We start from the raw sequence: 21373 nt of genomic DNA, 5'->3' as shown, positions 1-21373 counted from the left end.
GCCCGGCAAGATCACTCCTCCATATCTTGCGCCCGCGGGGAGGACGTCAATTGCGCATGCGCAGGTGACGTCATTTAAGCGCCGCCGGCCGCGTCATTTAGGCTGCGCCGCTTTGACGCGGGTGCCAAGGCCCGGCGCTCGAAATTGACACGGCGCCGCTCCTAGCTCCCTGGGGGTGGGAGAATAGGGGGCGAGGAGCGGCCTCCGACGCCGGAGTGAAACACTCTGGTTTTCACTCCGGCGTCGGCACTTAGTCTCCCATTGGGAGAATCGCGCCCATGATTCCTTCTTGCTTTGGTGACAAAGATTGTATAAATTGATATCAGGTGCATTTTTATATTCATGATCTATGATTTACCAGGAAGCTGCAGGACAACACTCAAATTCATAATGAATAATGCCAACATTTCTTCCATTATTAACATGGTAAGCATTATGGGGAGGTGGTGGCATAGTGGTATTATCGCTGGACTAGTAATCCAGAGACCCAGGGTAATGATCTGGGGACACGGGTTTGAATCGCACCACAGCAACTGATGGAAATTATGCTCAATAAAAGATCTGGGCCGGGATTCTCCCCTACCCGGCGGGGCGGAGGGTCCCGGCGGGACGGAGTGGCGTGAACCACTTCGGTGTCGGGCCTCCCCAAAGGTGTGGAATTCTCTGCACCTTTAGGGGCTAGGCCCACGCCGGAGTGGCTCCCGCTCCGCCGGCCGGCGCGAACGGCCTTTGGGGCCCCGTTTGGGGCCTTAAGGCCTTCGCCATCCGGCGGAAGTCTGCACATGCGCTAATGCGTCAGCGGCTGCTGACATCATACCGACGCATGCGCAGGGCAGGGAGTCTCTTCCGCCCACGCCATGGTGAAGGCCATGGCGGGGCGGAAGAAAAAGAGTGCCCCCATGGTACAGACCCGCCCGCCGATCGGTGTGCCCCGATCGCGGACCAGACCACCGTGGGGGCACCCCCAGGGGTCAGATCGCCCCGTGCACCCCCCCCCCCCCCCCCCGCCACCAATCCCGCCGGTAGCAGAGGTGGTTTAAACCACGCCAGTGAGGAAGGCCTGTCAATGGCTGGACTTCGGCCCATCGCGGGCCGGAGAATCGCCGCAGGGGGCCTGCCGACCGGCGCGGCGCAATTCCCACCCCTGGCAAATCTTGGGGGCGGAGAATTCGGGACACGGCGGGGGCAGGATTGACGCCGGCCCCGGGCGATTCTCTGACCCCCCGGGGGGTCGGAGAATTCCGCCCCTGGAATTAAAAAGTCTCATGCTGACCATAAAATCATTGTCAACTGTCAGAAAAACCCATCCGGTTCACTAATGTCCTTTAGGGAAGGAAATGTGCTATCCTTACTTGGTATGGCCTACGTGTCACTCCAGACCCACAGCAATGTGGTTGACTCTTAACTAACCCCTCAAGGGCAATCAGGGATGGGCAATAAATGCTGGCACAGACGTCGCCTACTTCCCATGAACAAATAAACAAATAGATAATCTGAACAAATTAATAATTTTTACTCCAAATTGGACAGGAATAGATACCCTTCAAATATGCAGAGTTTTCAATGATATCTAATGCAATTTGTTACCTTTCAGATGATAGGCAATGTAGAGAAGTGCAGATTTCTTCACACTTAAGAAGGGGTACTTTGGCTTCAGACAACCTACAGCTGTCAATGCTTTAATTATTGATAATGCCACACCCTAGGAAACATCAATTTTAGATAATAAGTATTGATGTAATTTAGTTTCCTACTTGTACAGATCAAACATATCACTGATACAGTAAGATTTTAAAAATAGTATGATGTTCATGCATCAGGATGCACTGGAATTTAACCCTGAAAAGTGTGATGAGATACACTTTGGAAGGAGTAATTTGACAAGGAAATATTCAGTGAACTGCATGGCATTGACTGTTTGGAATTTGCACATTCTTCCCGTATCTGCATGGGTTTCCTCCGGGTGCTCTGGTTTCATTCCACAGCCCAACGATGTGCAGGTTAGGTGGACTGGTTCTGAGGAACAAAAGGACCTTGGTGTGTTTGTCCATAGATCTCTAAAGGCGGAAGGACAGGTTAATCGGGTGGTTAAAAAAGCATATGGGACACTCGTTTTTATCAATCGAGGCATAGATTACAAAAGCAGGGAGGTCATGATGGAGCTGTATTGAACTTTGGTGAGGCCACAGCTGGAGTACTGTGTGCAGCTCTGATCGCCACATTATAGGAAGGATGTGATTGAACTGGAAGGGTTGCAGATGAAATTCACCAGGATGTTGCCTGGATGGAACATTTAATTTATAAAGAGAGGTTGGATAGGCCTGGGTTATTTTCACTGGAGCAGACTACACTGAGGGGCAAGCTGATTGAGGTGTACAAGATTAAAAGGGGCATGGACAGGGTGGATAGGGAGCAACTGTTCCCCTTAGTTGAAGGGTCAGTCACGAGGGGACACAAGTTCAAGGTGAGGGACAGGGAGTTTAGGAGAGATGTAAGGGACTTCCGGTTGTGGCTATGCGGAGCTAAGCCGCACGTTCGGCAGCTCCCACTATTTAGGGACTTTTGGGCCGTTTCGAGGGCCCCAAACGGCGCTGTTTTAACGCGTCCCGGTGGGGGAAGGTGCCTGGAGGAACTTGCCCCACACTATATGGTGCTCACCCGGAGTGGGACGAAGAAAGAAGCTGCAGCAGCTCCCCAAAAAAAACTGGGGAAGGAAAACAAAATGGCGGCCGGCGCAACACCCGAGGACTGGTGGAAGTGGGCGCAGGAGCAGCAGGCCTCTCTCCTGCGTTGTTTTGCGGAGCTGAAGGCTGAGCTGCTGGACTCCATGAATGCAACTACGAACAAGCTGCTTGGGACCCAGGTGGCCCAGGAGGTGTCTATTCGGGAGTTGCAGCAGCAGGCCGTTGAAAGGGAGGAGGAGGCCGTGGTCCTCGTGGGGAAAATGGAGTTGCACGAGGCACTTCATAAAAAGTGGCAGGACCGCTTGGAGGAGCTGGACGTTCGCACGAGGCGAAAGAATCTGAGGATCCTGGGCCTGGCGGAGGGGCTGGAGGGGTCGGATCTCCCGGCGTATGTGACCACGATGCTGAGCTCGTTGATGGGAGCGGGGTCCTTCCGTTTGCCCCTGGAGTTTGAGGGAGCTCACAGAGTGATGGCCAGGAGGCCCAAGGCAAATGAGCCCCCGAGGGCGGTGCTGGTGCGGTTCCATCGATTCAGTGACCGGGAGTGTGTGCTGCGCTGGGCCAAGAAAGAGAGGAGCAGTAAATGGGAGAATTCGGTAGTGAGGATCTATCAGGACTGGAGTGCGGAGGTGGCTAAGCGGCGGGCCGGGTTCAACCGGACGAAGGCGGTGCTTCATGCCAAGCAGGTCAGATTTGGAATGCTGCAGCCTGCGCGCCTGCGGGTGACATATAAGGACCGGCACCATTACTTCGAGTCCCCGGAGGAGGCGTGGGCCTTTGTACAGGCGGAGAAGCTGGACTCGAACTAGGGTCTGGGGACATACTTTGGCCGTCGTTGTTTCCGCTGTTGCTGTTTTGTTTCAACTTATTTAACTTCGACATGTGTGTTATGTATGCTGGTTTGCTGTTTGCTCTGTTTACGGGTGGGTTTGTTTGTTGGGTATAGTTGTGGGTTAGGTGGGGAATGTTGGGAGTTTGTGTTTTATATGTTCTCTTCTGTACGGGGCTGGGGATTGAGGTGAAACTGGATTTTGGGGAACTGCGTCAGAAGGGTGGGGTGTGGCAGTGTGAAAGCGCGGGCTTTCCTCTGGTTTCCCGCGCTGCGGGGCAGGGGGGGGTGGAGCTGGCAGTGGGGGCGGGGCCTCTACTGGTCTTCTTTCCCGCGCTGAAGCAGTGCTAAGGTGTGGCAAGAGGGGGATGACCCCATGCCGGGAGGGGATAGGTTTTGGCGGGAGCTGCCGGGGTCAGCAGAAGTCAGCTGACTCACGGAAGTACCATGGAGGGTGCATCGCGGCTAGGAGGAGCCTTGCCTTGGGGGGCGGGGGGGATACTGGGTTGCTGCTGGAATGACTAGGAAGGAGCCGGTGGGGGCCAGGGGGGGAAGAGGAGAGGCGCTATCGCCATGGGGAACGGGTCGGGCGGGGTGTGCTGGCCTGGAGCGAACATCTGATAAGCTATGGCTAGTCGGCGGGGGAGGGGGGCGTGCTGCCCTCTGATCCAGCTGATTACCTGGAACGTGAGGGGGCTGAACGGGCCGGTTAAGAGAACCAGGGTATTTTCCCATCTGAGGGGGTTGAAGGCGGACGTGGCTATGCTCCAGGAGACCCACCTGAAGGTGGCGGACCAGGTTCGTCTGAGGAAGGGGTGGGTGGGGCAGGTTTATCACTCAGGATTGGACCCGAAGAACCGGGGGGTGGCGATGCTGGTGGGGAAGAGGGTGGCGTTTGAGGCGGCTGAGGTGGTGTCGGACAAGGAGGGCTGATATATCATGGTGAAGGGTAGGCTGCAGGGAGAGAAGGTGGTGCTGGTGAACGTATATGCCCCGAATTGGGATGATGCTGGCTTCATGAGGCGATTGTTGGGCCGCATCCCGGACCTGGAGGCAGGGGGCCTGATCATGGGGGGAGATTTTAACACAGTGCTGGATCCCACACTGGACCTGTCCAGTTCAAGGACGGGTAGGAGACCGGCGGTGGCCAAAGTGCTGAGGGGATACATGGAACAGATGGGAGGGGTGGATCCCTGGAGGTTTGGGAGACCGAGAGCGCGGGAGTATTCCTTTTTCTCTCATGTCCATAGGGTTTATTCCCGGATAGACTTTTTTGTCCTGAGCAGGGGATTGATTCCGAGGGTGCAGGATGCCGAGTACTCGGCTATAGCGATCTCAGACCATGCTCCGCACTGGGTTGATCTGGAGATGGGAGAGGCGCGGGGCCAGCGCCCGCTCTGGCGCCTGGATGTGGGGATGCTGGCGGAGGAGGAGGTGTGTAAGAGAGTTCGGAGAAGCATTGAGGGGTATCTGTATACCAATGATACGGGGGAGGTCCGGGTGGGGATGGTATGGGAGGCTCTGAAAGCAGTGATCCGGGGGGAGCTGATCTCCATCCGGGCCCACAGGGAAAGGAGGGAGAGGAAGGAGAGGGAGAGACTGGTGGGAGAGCTCCTGGATGTGGACAGGAGATATGCGGAGGCACCGGAGGAAGGGTTGCTGGGAGAACGGCACAGTTTGCAGGCCAAATTTGACTTGTTGACCACCAGAAAGGCGGAGACACAGTGGAGGAGGGCGCAGGGCGCGGTATATGAGTATGGAGAGAAGGCGAGCAGGATGTTGGCGCATCAGCTCCGTAGGCGAGATGCGGCTAGGGAAATTGGTGGAGTGAAGGATGGGGGTGGAAATGTAGTGCAGAAGGGGACAGAAGTAAACGGGGTCTTTAGGGACTTTTACGAGGAACTGTACCGGTCGGAACCTCCGAGGGGGAGAGAGGGGATGGAGAGCTTCATGAACAGGCTATGTTTCCCAGGGGTTCAAGAGAGGCTGGTAGAGGGGCTGGGGGCGCCGATAGAGCTGGAGGAGCTAGTCAGGGGGATCGGACAAATGCAGTCAGGTAAGGCCCCGCGGCCGGACGGGTTCCTGAGGTTCTTGTTCCTCTTCCAGTGCTTGCCCATCTTTATCCCTAGGGCCTTTTTTAAAAGGGTAACCAGCAGCATCATGGGATTTGTTTGGGCGCATGGCACCCCGAGGGTGAAGAGGGTCTTCTTGGAGCGGGGTAGTGATGGGGGGGGGCTGGCGTTGCCCAATCTCTCGGGGTACTACTGGGCGGCCAACGTGTCGATGGTGCGAAAGTGGGTGTTGGAGGGGGAGGGGGCAGCATGGAAACGGATGGAGAGAGCGTCCTGTGGGGATACAAGCCTGGGGGCCCTAGTAACGGCGCCGTGGCCGCTCCCTCCCACGAGGTATACCACGAATCCAGTGGTGGCAGCTACCCTCAAGTTTTGGGGGCAGTGGAGGTGACATAGGGGAGAAGTGGGGGGCTTGATGAAGGCTCTGTTAAGGGGGAACCATAGGTTCGTCCCGGGGAACATGGATGGGGGATTTCAGGGATGGTACAGAGCGGGCATTAGACAGCTGAGGGACCTGTTTATCGACGGGAGGTTTGCGAGCCTGGGGGAGTTGGAGGAGAAATTTGGGCTCCCCCCCGGGAAACATGTTTAGATATCTGCAGGTAAAGGCATTTGCTCGACGGCAGGTGGAGGGATTCCCTGCGCTCCCCGCGAGGGGGGTGTGTGACAGGGTACTTTCGGGGGTCTGGGTCGGGGAGGGGAAGATATCCGATATCTACAAGCTTATGCAGGAGGTGGAAGAGGCGTTAGTAGAGGAGCTGAAAATGAAGTGGGAGGGGGAACTGGGGGAACAGATGGAAGACGGGACATGGGCTGATGCCCTGGAGAGGGTTAATTCTTCCTCCTCGTGTGCGAGGCTTAGCCTCATTCAATTCAAGGTGCTGCATAGGGCCCACATGACTGGGACGAGGATGAGTAGGTTCTTTGGGGGTGAAGATAGGTGTGTCAGGTGCTCGGGGAGTCCAGCGAACCATGCCCATATGTTCTGGGCATGCCCGGCACTGGAGGAGTTCTGGAAGGGGGTGGCGAGGACGGTGTCAAGGGTGGTGGGATCCAGGGTCAAGCCAGGATGGGGACTCGCGATCTTTGGGGTTGGGGTAGAGCCGGGAGTGCAGGAGGCGAAAGAGGCCGGTGTGCTCGCCTTTGCGTCCCTAGTAGCCCGGCGAAGGATTTTGCTACAATGGAAGGATGCGAGGCCCCTAAGCGTGGAGACCTGGATCAATGACATGGCGGGTTTTATTCAGCTAGAGAAGGTCAAATTCACCCTGAGAGGGTCGGTACAAGGGTTCTTTAAGCGGTGGCAACCTTTCCTCGACTTTCTGGCTCAACGATAGGGTACGGGGACAGTAGCAGCAGCAACCCGGGGGGAAGGGGGGGAAGGGGGAGGACGATGACTATTTTTGTTTATTTTATTTTAATTTGATTTATTTAATTTTAATTTATGGTTAAGTTCTCTTGTTGGGGTGGGGGGGGGATGGGATACATGTGTTGGTATGGTTTGGGGGGGGGGAGTTGCGGGTTTTATGGGGCAGTTTGTTGCATATTATTACTTGTTATGTTTTTATATTTTCTGAAAAAATTCCAATAAAAATTTTTTTTTTTTTAAAAAGGAGAGATGTAAGGAAAAACATTTTACCCAGAGGGCGGTGACAGTCTGGAATGCACTGCCTGGGAGGATGGTGGAGGCGGGTTGCCTCACATCCTTCAAAAAGTACCTGGATAATCACTTGGCACGTCATAACATTTAAGGTTATCGGCCAAGTGTTGGTAAATGGGATTAGGTAAGTAGGTCAGGTGTTTTTCATGTGTTGGTGCAGACACGCTGGGCCATCTTCTGCACTGTGTGATTGTGTGGTCAGATGTTTTACTGTATTTTGAACCATGGGCTTATACAAAGATATGCTCTTAGAATAACGGAAATATTTAAAGATGAACAGGAAATCTGTAGAGATGATTATAACATATACAACTGCAAATATCCTTATTATGTTCTGTAAAGCAAACATCATATGCCAGTGACACATTCTTTTAACTGATGGAATGCAAGTGAGACTATGGTCAGAATATAATGATCAATATGGCATCAAAAACTTACATTTATATAGTGCCTTTAACATAGAAAAGTGTCCTAAGTGACCTCACAGAGGAATTATCGGACAAAATCACTGCTGAGCCAAAAGACATATTAAGATGTGTTACCAGCCGCAGCAGCTTGAGCCCCAGGATTTGGAGCTTGAGCAGGAGCTAGTGTTACTGTACATCCAGCATGTTTCTGGATGTGGTCACTCTGCAGCTTTTGGTGCATAGCAAGGAAATACACTCAGTTCAGGGCAATTAGTGATACCCACACCATGTGAAAGAATAAAAAATGAAAATTATATTTAACTAACTTAATCGATTTCTTGATGAGGTAACAGAGAGAGACAGTGGAATATCACTCTTTTTCCAGATAGGAACATATAACAGGCATGAAAGCCATACAGAAACTAACTTGTCATCTCCTGTGGAGATAATGGAAGCTGATTATCCTCTCAGCAGGAATCACATCGTGTAAGCCAGGACTGATTGGAGATTTATGCCTTCCAGGAATACACAAAATACTAGGTTAAAAGCTAGCTGCAAAACCTGGTGGTTGTGGAGTGGTGCTGGTTGTGTCAGAGTGTGTGACATAGAAACAAAACAACAGCAGAGTTCACAGAATCACAGAAAAATACAGTGTAGAACAGGCCCTTCGGCCCACTGAGTCTGCACTGCCACATGAAAGGTTCCTGATCTGCCCATCCTAATCCCATTTGCCAGTACTTGGCTAATAGCCCCAATAGGGGCTTTTCACAGTAACTTAATTGAAGCCTACTTGTGACAATAAGCAATTATTATTATTATTAATAGCCTCGAATGTTAAGACGTTCCAAGTTATTATCCAGGTACTTTTTTAAGGATGTGAGGCAACCTGCCTCGACTACCCTCCCAAGAGTTCGCCCCTGTCCTGGATGGTAGGTAAAAATGTCTCTCTGATTGTTGAAGCAAGCCAAGTCAGCAAATCTACAGATGAAAAGGGAGACAGACAACATCTCAAACTGCAGGAAGTTGGCATTTCGAAATTAACTATTCAACTGCCGAAGTCAGTGCTGCTGGAATCACGAATCTCAATGATCACAACGTTTCACCAGCTACTCCTCATGGACAAGTCAAAAACTGATCAGGATATTTCTCTAAACATATTTTCGGACTCAGTTCTCATTTCTAATCTGTGTGAATGTATGTACATGTGTTTTATCATTTTTCATGTAATAGTAGTTAATAAACTCACTCTTTAACTCAAGATAGTGTTGTTAAATAATTTCCTTTTAGAACGTAAATATATTGGGCTGGGAGGTATCCACAAGGGAAGGGATTTTTAAAAAAGTAATCTTGTTGCGACAAACCAAAGGGGCAGGGTTGAGTAAAGGGAGGGAGCCAGTTCATCCCTCCTCACACTGGGACACAGCAATTCGGGGGTGTCCCATCCGGAATTTAACAGATTTAGGGATCTTGTCCAGGATATCAGATTTGGGGAACTTGCTTGGGAACTGAATATAACAAATAACAAAGTGGCCAGCATTGATCCCACAGAAGGATTTAGAAAGCGGAAAGTAAATTGTTTCTTCGAAACCATTTTAGGGAACTGTAAAAAGGCTTTCTTGAGTCTGTAGTAGTGATGTGTAAAAATGTTTACCTTTGATGCCAGTCCTTTTCTAGAAGAACCAGAGAAAGTTACTTTTGAGGATTTAAAAGTGCCAATCACCGAGCAGTTAAAAGATTTAGTGAGGTACTTAGGATTACAATTTTGCCCGAAAGACAGAATACACAAAATTTTAAAAGGGTAGCAAATGATTTACAGGTAGAAATTGAGGACAGTGACAGGATGGCATAGTGGTAGAGAGATTAAAATTGGAGTAGTGGAAATTAGAATTTCCAGGACAGTGAGAGAAGGAAAAGGAATTTTAACTAAAACTGCTCGGACTGAGAAGACAACATTAGCTCAGACTTAAGGGTTGTGGCAACCTGGTTCACTCATTAAGGGCGGGATTCTCCCGTACCCGGATGGGCGGGGGGGGGGTCCCGGCGGGACGGAGTGGCGTGAACCACTCCGGCATCGGCCCGCCCCAAAGGTGCGGAGTCAGGGGCTAGGCCGGCGGCGGAGTGGTTTGCGCCCTACTGGCTGGGGTGGAAGGCCTTTGGCGCCACGCCAGCCGGGGCCGAAGGGACTCCGCCGACCGGCGCGGGTCCGCGCATGTGCGGGAGCGTCAGCGGCTGCTTACGTCATCCCCGCGCATGTGTGTGGGGGGGGGTGGTTCACCTACGGCAGGGGTCGGAGAATCCCGCCCATACTCTCTAAATTTGATGAAGCAGATGTGGAAGCCTTCTTTATCTCTTTCGAGCAGTTAGCACAGCAGTTAAAGTGGCCAGTCCAACATTGTCCTTATTGGTGCAGAGTAAGCTTTAGACCATAAGACATAGGAGCAGAATTAGGCCACTCAGCCCATCAAGTCTGTTCAGCCATTCAATCATGGCTGATATTTTTCTCATCCCCATTCTCCTGCCTTCTCCCCATAACCCCTGAACCCCTTATTAATCAAGAACCTATCTATCTCTGTCTTAAAGACACTCAGTGATTTGGCCTCCACAGCCTTCTCCAGCAAAGAGTTCTACAGATTTACCACCCTCTGGCTGAAGAAATTTTTCTCATCTCTGTTTTAAAGGATCATCCCTTTTGTCTGAGATTGTGTCCTCTGGTTCTAGTTTATCTCACAAATGGAAACATCCTCTCCACATCCACTCTATCCAGGCCACTCAGTATCCTGTAAGTTTCAATAAGATTCCCCCCTCATCCTTCTCAACTCCAACGAGTAGACCCAGTGTCCTCAACCGTTCCTCATATGACAAGCTCTTCATTCCAGGGAGCATTCCCGTAAACGTCTTCTGATCCCTTTCCAAGGCCAGCATATTGTTCCTTAGATACGGGGCCCAAAACTGCTCACAATACTCCAAATGGGGTCTGGCCAGAGCCTTACACTGCCTCAGAAGTACATCCCTGGTCTTGTATTCTAGCCCTCTCGACATGAATGCTAACATTACATTTGCCTTCCTAACTGCTGACTGAACCTGCATGTTAACCTTAAGAGAATCGTGAACAAGGACTCCCAAGTCCTTTTGTTACCAGACTGCTAAACAACCCTCTTATGGACTGACCTGATTAACACTACACCCGTGTATACGTCACCCAATGTTATGTAGTTACATTGTGTACCTTGTGTTGCCCTATTATATATTTTCTTTTCTTTTCATGTACTTAATGATCTGTTGACCTGCTCGCAGAAAAATACTTTCACTGTACCTCGGTACACGTGACAATAAACAAAATCTAATCCAATCCAATCCTTTGTGCTTCTGATTTCCTAAGCATTTCCCCATTTAGAAAATAGTCTATGCCTCCATTCCTCCTTCCAAAGTGCATAATCTCACACTTTTCCACATTGTATTTCATCTGCCACTTCATTGCCCACACTGCTAACCTGTCCATGTCCTTCTGCAGCCCCTCTGCTTCCTCAATACTACCTGTCCCTCTACAGATCTTTGTATCATCTGCAAACTTAGCAATAGAGCCTTCAGTTCCTTCTTCCAGATCATTAATGTATATTGTGAAAAGTTGTGGGCCCCAGCACTGACCCCTGAGGCACACCACTAGTCACCGGCTGCCATCCTGAAAAAGACCCCGGACGAATTCTCCGCAAGGCCCGACGCCGTTGTGAAACCCGGAGAGGTTCACGACGGCGTCGGAGGCCGCTCCTTGCCCCCTATTCTCTCCCCTCCCTGGAGGGCCATGCCGTAAATCTCGGCTGCAGGGCCTTGTCGCTGGCGTCAAGGCCCGGCACGCCGAGAATGACGTGGCCGATGCGCCTAATGACATCAGCCGCGCATGCGCAGGTTGGCCGGCACCAACCCGCGCATGCGCGGCTGACATCACGATGGCTGACGGCTCAAACCTGCGCATGTGCGGTTGCCGTCTTCCCTTCAGCTGCCCCGCAAGACGTGGCGGCTTGATCTTGCGGGGCGGCGGAGGGGAAAGAGTGCGTCCCTTTGAGACGCCGGCCCGACGATCGGTGGGCACCGATCGCGGGCCAGTCCCCTCCCGAGCACGGTCGTGGTGCTCACCCCACTCTCCGCCCCCCACAAGCCCCATACTCACCTTTGGCACACTGTTCACGCCAACAGCGACCAGGTGTGGTTGCCGCCGGCGTGAACCGGTCGGGAACCGCAGGCCGCTCGGCCTATCCGGGTCGGAGAATCACGGGTCGCCGTGAAAAACGGCGGCCTGTGATTCTCCGAGCGCCGTTTTGCAAAGCGCGACATGCCATTTTGGGGGGGGGGGGGGAGAATCGCGGGGGGTGCCAGAGCGGCCCTCCCGTGATTCTCCCACCCGGCATGGGAGCGGAGAATCGTGCCCCCCTTTATCCCCACTCTCTGCCTTCTGCCAGTCAGCCAATCCTCTATCCATGCCAGGATCTTAGCCTTAACCATGGGCTCTAAACTTATTTCACAGTCTCCTTCGTGCAACTTGTCAAAGGCCTTCTGGAAATCTAAATAAGTCACATCCACTGGTTCTCCTTTGTCTAACTTCCTTGTTACCTCCTCAAAGAACTCTAACAGATTTGTCAAGGAAAGCTCATGAGGTTTACTCCCTCCTGCCTGAAGAAAGTGCCACAGACTATGTGACAGTAAAAAGGGCAATTTTAAGTCCGTACCAGTTAGTGCCAGAGGTGTACCATTTGAAATTTTGTATCCTCAGGAAATGGTCTGACCTTGATCAGACGTACCTGGAATTTGAAAGTCTTAAACAACTTGCTTTTGACCAGCGTGCACTTAAAAACTGAAGTCACTTATGAAATTCCTCATGAAATAATTCTTGAGTTTAAAAACTCCATACCCTTTCCAATAAGAACAACATAGAGGAGCAGAGGGTAACAGGGGCCAGGGAGGCAGCCACACTGGCCAATAATTATGTGGTTATTTGCAAACTCCTGGCCAGAATTTTACATGTGGCTGCTGACCTGACTCTGATGCGCACAAAATCATGTGAAAAAACATTGGGTACGCACCCAGTGTCATCGCACACTTGAGCGACATTTTGGTCAGCTGGCGTGAGATAGTTAAAAGGATAAAAAGGACAATTGACCTGAATTTATTTTGCCTGTGCAATTTTCTGGTCGGTGCAAAGGCAACATGGGTAGGCAGCCAATCCATTTTTGACAATTTGCCACCAAATGGTGGGATAAAAGGAGGCAGTAGCAAAGGCAGGGTGAGTTGGTGGAGTTAGCGAGTGTTTTCCTGTGAGTTGTTTGCATATTTTCTGGACTTATCATGACATTTCAGTCTTATACGATCTGTTTGAGAATTTCACCCCATTGGCACCAATAGTACATGGGTCAGCAAATGGATATTGTTTACTCAGCAGGGAGCACCTTCTCTGAGGAGGGAAAGAGAGGTGGAAGAGATAGGGAAACAGGTGGACGAAGTGGTGGAGAGGAAGCCAGGTGGACGAAGGCATCACCTCTGAGGAAAGGCAAAGGCACAGGCTGTACAGGGCCAGCAGAGAGGGCAAGGAGGATGGGCCTGCAAAGGTGCCACTATCCAGCTGCTAGGGTGTACAGGCAGTGATCCAAATACTGGACAAGGAGGATACTCAAGCAGATACTCAAGTCCAAAGATGTGCAAGTTAGGTGGATTGGCCATGATAAATTGCCCTTAGTGTCCAAAATTGCCCTTAATGTTGGGTGGGGTTACTGGGTTATAGGGATAGGGTGGAGGTGTTAACCTTGGGTAGGGTGCTCTTTCCAGGAGCCGGTTCAGACTCGATGGGCCGAATGGCCTCCTTCTGCACTGTAAATTCTATGAGGAGCACTTGCCTCAAAGGAAGAATCCAATGATGACTCTGATGGGGAGCTCAGGCAGGCACAAGGTGTGGACAAGGAGCCAGATTTGAGGAACCATCTAGGAGGCAGGGACACATGATTTAACACTCCTTCAGCTAGGTTGCCAAGGTTTACAAAGAACAAAGAAAAGTACAGTACCGGAACAAGCCCTTCGGCACTCCAAGCCTGCGCTGACCATGCTGTTCATCTAACCTAAAACCCCAACACTTCCGGGGTCTGTATCCCTCTATTCCCACTCTAGTCATGTATTTGTCAAGATGCCCCTTAAATGTCACTATCATCCCTGCTTCCACCACCTCCTCCGGCAGCGTGTTTCAGGCACCCACCACCCTCTGTGTAAAAAAACATCCCTTGCACATCTCCTTTAAACTTTGCCCCTCGCATCTTAAACCTATGCCCCCTGGTAATTGAGCCCTCTACCCTGGGAAAAAGCCTCTGACTATTAACTCTGTCTATGCCCCTCATAATTTTGTAGACCTCTATCAGGTCAACCCTCAATCTCCGTCGTTCCAGTGAGAACAAACCAAGTTGAGCCAACCTGTCCTCATAGCTAATGCTTCTGTATCCTCTCTTTGCTTCTGAGCCCAAGGACACGGTATCCTTCGCAAACATTTCAGAAAATACCCATGCCATGACCCCAGTGTCACCTCAGAACCTCTGTTATAAAGTCTGTTGCCCCTGCCATCTATCGCAAGGCCTACACTTATGGAAAATTAGAACACTCAGAGCATTGGCACAAAATCTTGAATTATCTTTATAACAGAGATGCAATCAATGTACAAAATCTAAACAGTTTGTTTTGTTACATCAAAACAAAACACTGCATTGAGGAAAACTCATCACCTGTGAAAACTGTACTCACGGTGACTTAAACATATGTTTGCAAGTGCTATAGCTTTCTGCTCCGCCTGCTGACAGCGGTATTGGAGGCCAATTGCTGACTCTGCTGTCATGTTGGCCCTGATGCCCTTGGTGGTCGTTCTCTGGCTGGCGGGGCCTGAGTAATCTCCATCTGGGAGGGTGTACACAGCAACATGCCTGGGCATCCTCAGTCATCACGACCTCTGAAGATGGGGCTTTGACTGGCAGAGGGACGGAGGAGCTGCCACCCTTATCTCGAGCACCTTCAGAGGAGCCCACAGAAATGACAGGCAGCTCATCTGCAAGCATGAAGTACGTCCCTACCTCCCTGCTCACGACTGATGGATGGGTACCTAGCTTAGAGACTGGCTGCCATGTCCATCTCTCACATTGGCAGTGACCTCCTGAGGTTATTACCTTTGTGAGGGCTTACAAGTCCGAGCTCCACGCCCTTGATTCTGATCCTGGAGCTGCCTCTCCATGAGAGCCACCACTCCCTCAATGGAGGAGGCTGTGTGCTTGGTGCTCAGGGTCAACACAGCACCCATGCTCTGCATGGACCCCTCCATGACAGAGACTATGGCAAACAGAACCTGAGGGATTTCCGCCAGATCTCGCTGTGCCTCCCGCTGGACATCCAGCATCTGCTGTCTGATGGATGACACCAAAGACTCATCATCTGGCTCAGATTCAGCATGGTCCTGATCTCTAGCAATCATCCAAATATCAGCGCCTGGGCACTCTCTGCCCCCTCCAGCTCTTCATGACAGCGTGATGTGCCCTCACCACTGTGCACTACCACCTGAGCCAACAAGCTATTGCCCACCGGCATGCCTGTATCTGTACTGGTGATTGGTGCAGAGTGAGGGTGTGATACGGGTGAATCTGTCAGCGGCGTGACCTCAGGTATCAATTGTGGGTCTTGGGGACCTGGCTGGCTCTGAAGGATGGCTTATCTGACGGAGGAAAACAATTGGTCAGTATTGTCACTCATATAGTCAATGTCCATGCTAGGTGGCCAGGTGTGACTGATATCAATGGCAGCAAAGTGGCTTTATTAGTCCTTATTAGGGATGAGATGACCCTACATTCTTTTCTCTCTCCTCCCAACCCACTTCTGTACACTAGACTCTTACCTTCCTTTGAAACGCCTGCCTCTCCGTGACCTGAGGACCTTTCTTCAAGGTCGAACTCATGCTCCTGGGCACCTATTTCATTACTGGTGAGGATTACCTGATTGGCCACTGCACCACTAGTTGCTGATGGCTCAGCATTATTGTGGTTTCTCATCTCCTGTAAGAGCAAAGGTTCATTCATTACTCAACACCAGACCATGGTCTTCCCCACCCCAACCTATGGTTTAGCTATGATGAGAGGTTGAATAAACTCGGTTTGTTCTCACTGGAAATACAGAGTTTGAGTGGCAATCTGATAGAGGTCTACAAAATTATGAGGGGCATAGACAGAGTGGATAGTCAGAGGCTTTTCCCCAGGGTAGAGGGGTCAATTACTAGGGGGCATAGGTTTAAGGTGCAAGGTGCAAGGTTTAGAGGAGATGTACGAAGCAAGGTTTTTACACTGAGGGTAGTGGGTGCCTGGAACTCGCTGCCTGAGGAGGTGGTGGAAACAGGGACGATAGTGACATTTAAGGGGCATCTTGACAAATACATGAATAGGATGGAAATAGAGGGATATGGACCCTGAAAGCGTAGAAGATTTTAGTTTAGACGGGCAGCATGGTCGGTGCAGGCTTGGAGGGCCGAAGGGCCTGTTCCTGTGCTGTACTTTACTTTGTTCTTTTTTAACCTTCACCCCTGAGAACCATGTTGATATTCCCCACATTATTACATACCTTACCCATGGATGGACCAAGGATCGATCTTATCTCCCCGCCTTAACACAAGCAGATGTGTGTTCTGAAACTCTGATTCCTAAACCCCTGTGTGCCGCTAAGGACCTTTTCACACTTCTCCACACTGGAACATGTCTAGTTGTTACTCACCATTGCCGTGTGCAGAAGATCATTGAACCTTTTGAGGTATTGTATCCATGTGCGGCACACTAAATTGCGCCCGCTGACCTGAGCTGCCACTTCTGCCCAGGCTTTCTTGGTTTGGTTGGGCATAACTGATCAGGCTACCACTCTGCCTGTGGCTGCGAATCCCAATAGGGCACTCCTGAGAGTGTGGATGAGGTTGAACAAATTCCTGAGAGCTACTGGGATTTTGTATTCGATGGAAAAGTGGTCACTTTTCACCAGGGTGTGGCACGTAAGCCCATAGTGATACTGAGGGACGCAGGAACCAGCCAGACCTTGTGCCAGGACCAATGACTGAGGAAGTTGGTCCCAATATGCCTGTGGATGGAGTCGACCTGCTCTCTGGCAGTGGCCTATGGGATCGAAGGTAATAGCATCCCAGTTGCTCAGAAGGCATGGTAGCACAGTGGTTAGCAAAGTTGCTTCACAACGCCAGGGACCCGGGTTCAATTCCCGCTTGGGTTGTCATGTTCTGCAGACCGGCCAAAGTAAATAATGAACTGCAGAACATGTAGGTTAAATAACTTATTATGCAACAACTGTTTAACAAAGATAACTAGAATAAATAAAATAATAAACTACTAACACTAATTTACTATTGGAGAGCTACGGCAAAATATGTCTATCCCTCAACACAACCTACTCCCAACTTCCCTGCCACTAGCCACGTGGTGGGTTTACACTGCCATCTAATAAAGAACATAAGAACTAGGAGCAGGAGTAGGCCATCTGGCCCCTCGAGCCTGCTCTGCCATTCAATGAGATCATGGCTGATCTTTTGTGGACTCAATTCCACTTTCCGGCCCGAACACCATAATCCTTAATCCCTTTATTCTTCAAAAAAACTATCTACCTTTATCTTAAAAACATTCAACGAAGGAGCCTTAACTGCTTCACTGGGCAACGAATTCCATAGATTCACAACCCTTTGGGTGAAGAAGTTCATCCTAAACTCAGTCCTAAATTTACTTCCCCTTATTTTGAGGCTATGGGGCAGCACGGTAGCATGGTGGTTAGCATAAATGCTTCACAGCTCCAGGGTCCAAGGTTCGGTACCCGGCTGGGTCACTGTCTGTGCGAAGTCTGCACGTCCTCCCCGTGTGTGCGTGGGTTTCCTCCGGGTGCTCCGGTTTCCTCCCACAGTCCAAAGATGTGCGGGTTAGGTGGATTGGCCATGCTAAATTGTCCGTAGTGTCCTAAAAAGTAAGGTTAAGGGGGGGGTTGTTGGGTTACGGGTATAGGGTGGATACGTGGGTTTGAGTAGGGTGATCATTGCTCGGCACAACATCGAGGGCCGAAGGGCCTGTTCTGTGCTGTACTGTTCTATGTTCTATGCCCCCGAGTTCTGCTTTCACCCGCCAGTGGAAACAACCTGCCCGCATCTATCCTATCTATTCCCTTCATAATTTTATATGTTTCTATAAGATCCCCCCTCATCCTTCTTAATTCCAACGAGTACAGTCCCAGTCTACTCAACCTCTCCTCGTAACCCAACCCCTTCAGCTCTGGGATTAACCTAGTGAATCTCCTCTGCACACCCTCCAGTGCCAGTACGTCCTTTCTCAAGTAAGGAGACCAAAACTGAACACAATACTCCAGGTGTGGCCTCACTAACACCTTATACAATTGCAACATAACCTCCCTAGTCTTAAACTCCATCCCTCTAGCAACGAAGGACAAATTTCATTTGCCTCCTTAATCACCTGTTGCACCTGTAAACCAACTTTCTGTGACTCATGCACTAGCACACCCAAGTCTCTCTGCACAGCGGCATGCTTTAATATTTTATCATTTAAATAATAATCCCTTTTGCTGTTGTTCCTACCAAAATGGATAACCTCACATTTGTCAACATTGTATCTGCCAGACCCGAGCCCATTCACTTAACCTATCCAAATCCCTCTGCAGACTTCCAGTATCCTCTGCACTTTTCGCTTTACTACTCATCTTAGTGTCGTCTGCAAACTTGGACACATTACCTTTGGTCCCCAACTCCAAATCATCTATGTAAATTGTGAACAATTGTGGGCCCAACACTGATCCCTGAGGGACACCACTAGCTATGATTGCCAACCAGAGAAGCACCCATTAATCCCCACTCTTTGCTTTCTATTAATTAACCAATCCTCTATCCGTGCTACTACTTTACCCTTAATGCCATGCATCTTTATCTTATGCAGCAACCTTTTGTGTGGCACCTTGTCAAAGGCTTTCTGGAAATCCAGATATACCACATCCATTGGAACCCCGTTATCTACTGCACTGGTAATGTCCTCAAAAAATTCCACTAAATAGATCTTTGCAGCATCCTTGAGCACGGGTGAGGTCCTGGAGGACTGTAGAATTGCTAATGTTGTCCCTTTGTTTAAGAAGGGTAGCAGGGAAAATCCAGGGAATTACAGACCTATGAGCTTGACGTCAGTGGTAGGCAAACTGTTGGAGAAAATACTGAGCGATAGGATCTATTCACATCTGGAAGAAAATAGACTTATCAGTGATAGGCAGCATGGTTTTGTGCAGGGAAGGTCATGTCTTACAAACCTAATAGAATTCTTTGAGGAAGTGACAAAGTTAATTGATGAGGGAAGGGCTGTAGATGTCATATACATGGACTTTAGTAAGGCATTAGATAAGGTTTCCCATGGCAGGTTGATGGCAAAAGTGAAGTCGTATGGGGTTCAGGGTGTACTAGCTAGATGGATAAAGAACTGGCTGGGCAACAGGAGACAGAGAGTAGTGGTGGAAGGGAGTGTCTCAAAATGGAGAAGGGTGACTTGTGGTGTTCCACAGGGATCCGTGCTCGGACCACTGTTGTTTGTGATCTACATAAATGACCTGGAGGAAGGTATAGGTGGTCTGATTACCAAGTTTGCAGATGATACTAAGATTGGTGGAGTTGCAGATAGCGAGGAGGACTGTCAGAGAATACAACAAAATGTAGATAGATTGGAGAGTTGGGCAGAGAAATGGCAGATGGAGTTCAATCCAGGCAAATGCGAGGTGATGCATTTTGGAAGATCAAATATGGTCAATGGAAGGAAAATTGATGTACAGAGAGATCTGGGAGTTCAGGTCCATTGTACCCTGAAGGTGGCAACGCAGGTTGATAGAGTGGTCAAGAAGGCATACAGCATGCTTGCCTTCATCGGACGGGGTATTGAGTACAAGAGTAGGCAGGTCATGTTACAGTTGTATAGGACTTTGGTTAGGCCACATTTGGAAGTGCAGTTCTGGTCGCCACATTACCAGAATGATGTGGATGCTTTGGAGAGGGTGCAGAGGAGGTTCACCAGGATGTTGCCTGGTATGGAGGGTGCTAGCTATGAAGAAAGGTTGAGTAGATTAGGATTTTTTTCGTTGGAAAGACGGAGGTTGAGTGGGAACCTGATTGAGGTATACAAAACTATGAGAGGTATGGACAGGGTGGATAGCAACAAGCTTTTTCCAAGAGTGGGGGTGTCAGTTACAAGGGGTCACGATTTCAAGGTGAGAGGGGGAAAGTTTAAGGGAGATGTGCGTGGAAAGCTTTTTACGTAGAGGGTGGTGGGTGCCTGGAACGCTTTACCAGCGGAGGTGGTAGAGGCGGGCACGATAGCATCATTTAAGAGGCATCTAGACAGGTATATGAACGGGCGGCAACAGAGGGAAGTAGACCTTGGATAATAGGAGACAGGTTTAGATAAAGGATCTGGATCGGCGCAGGCTGGGAGGGCCGAAGGGCCTGTTCCTGTGCTGTAATTTTCTTTGTTCTTTGTTCTAAATTAGTTAGGCATGACCTGCCCTTTATGAACCCATGCTGCATCTGCCCAATGGGACAATTTCTATCCAGATGCCTCGCTATTTCTTCCTTGATGATAGATTCCAGCATCTTCCCTACTACCGAAGTTAAGCTCACTGGCCTATAATTACCCACTCTCAGCCTACCTCCTTTTTTAAACAGTGTCACGTTTGATAATTTCCAATCTGACGGGACCACCCCAGAGTCTAGTGAATTTTGGTAAATTAGCACTAGTGCATTTGCAATTTCCCTAGCCATCTCTTTTAGCACTCTGGGATGCATTCCATCAGGGCCAGGAGACACATCTACCTTTAGCCCCATTAGCTTGCCCATCACTACCTCCTTAGTGATAACAATCATCTCAAGGTCCTCATCTGTCATAGCCTCATTTCTATCAGTCACTGGCATGTTATTTGTGTCTTCCACTGTGAAGACCGACCCAAAAAACCTGTTCAGTTCCTCAGCCATTTCCTCATTTCCCATTATTAAAACTCCCTTCTCATCCTCTAAAGGACCAATATTTACCTGAGCCACTCTGTTTTGTTTTATATATTTGTGGAAACTTTTACTATCTGTTTTTATATTCTGAGCAAGTTTACTCTCATAATCTATCTTATTCTTTCTATAGGCCACCTAATAGTTCTAGGGATGTAGAGGAAAGGATGGCGAAGATGATTCTGGAAAAGAGCGAAAGTAACAGGGTAGTTGTTATGGGAGACTTTAACTTTCCAAATATTGACTGGAAAAGATATAGTTCGAGTACATTAGATGGCTCGTTCTTTGTACAATGTGTGCAGGAGGGTTTCCTGACACAATATGTTGACAGGCCAACAAGAGGCGAGGCCACATTGGATTTGGTTTTGGGTAATGAACCAGGCCTGGTGTTAGATCTGGAGGTAGGTGAGCACTTTGGAAACAGTGACCACAATTCGGTGACCTTTACGTTAGTGATGGAAAGGGATAAGTATACCCCGCAGGGCAAGAGTTATAGCTGGGGGAAGGGCAATTATGATGCCATTAGACATGACTTAGGAGAAGTAGGCTGCAAGGGTTGGGCACACTGGATATGTGGAGCTTGTTCAAGGAACAGCTATTGCGTGTTCTTGATAAGTACGTACCAGTCAGGCAGGGAGGAAGG

The 21373-nt window shown here is 49.8% G+C and overlaps 1 protein-coding gene across 1 annotated transcript in view; it reads right to left on the bottom strand.

The window, feature by feature from the left end:
• ak9 (adenylate kinase 9) overlaps positions 1-21373 on the bottom strand; it is a 457701-nt gene that overhangs the window by 1393 nt on the left and 434935 nt on the right. Inside the window, exon 41 of the mRNA XM_038801009.1 lies at positions 1588-1702. Coding sequence (XP_038656937.1) covers positions 1588-1702 — 115 coding nt within the window. The remainder of the gene's footprint in view (positions 1-1587; positions 1703-21373) is intronic.

This window comes from Scyliorhinus canicula, chromosome 6 (genome assembly GCF_902713615.1).
Source record: "Scyliorhinus canicula chromosome 6, sScyCan1.1, whole genome shotgun sequence".
In the NCBI taxonomy this organism is placed as follows: Eukaryota; Metazoa; Chordata; class Chondrichthyes; order Carcharhiniformes; family Scyliorhinidae; genus Scyliorhinus; species Scyliorhinus canicula.
This window is presented reverse-complemented; position numbering and strand designations above follow the sequence as displayed.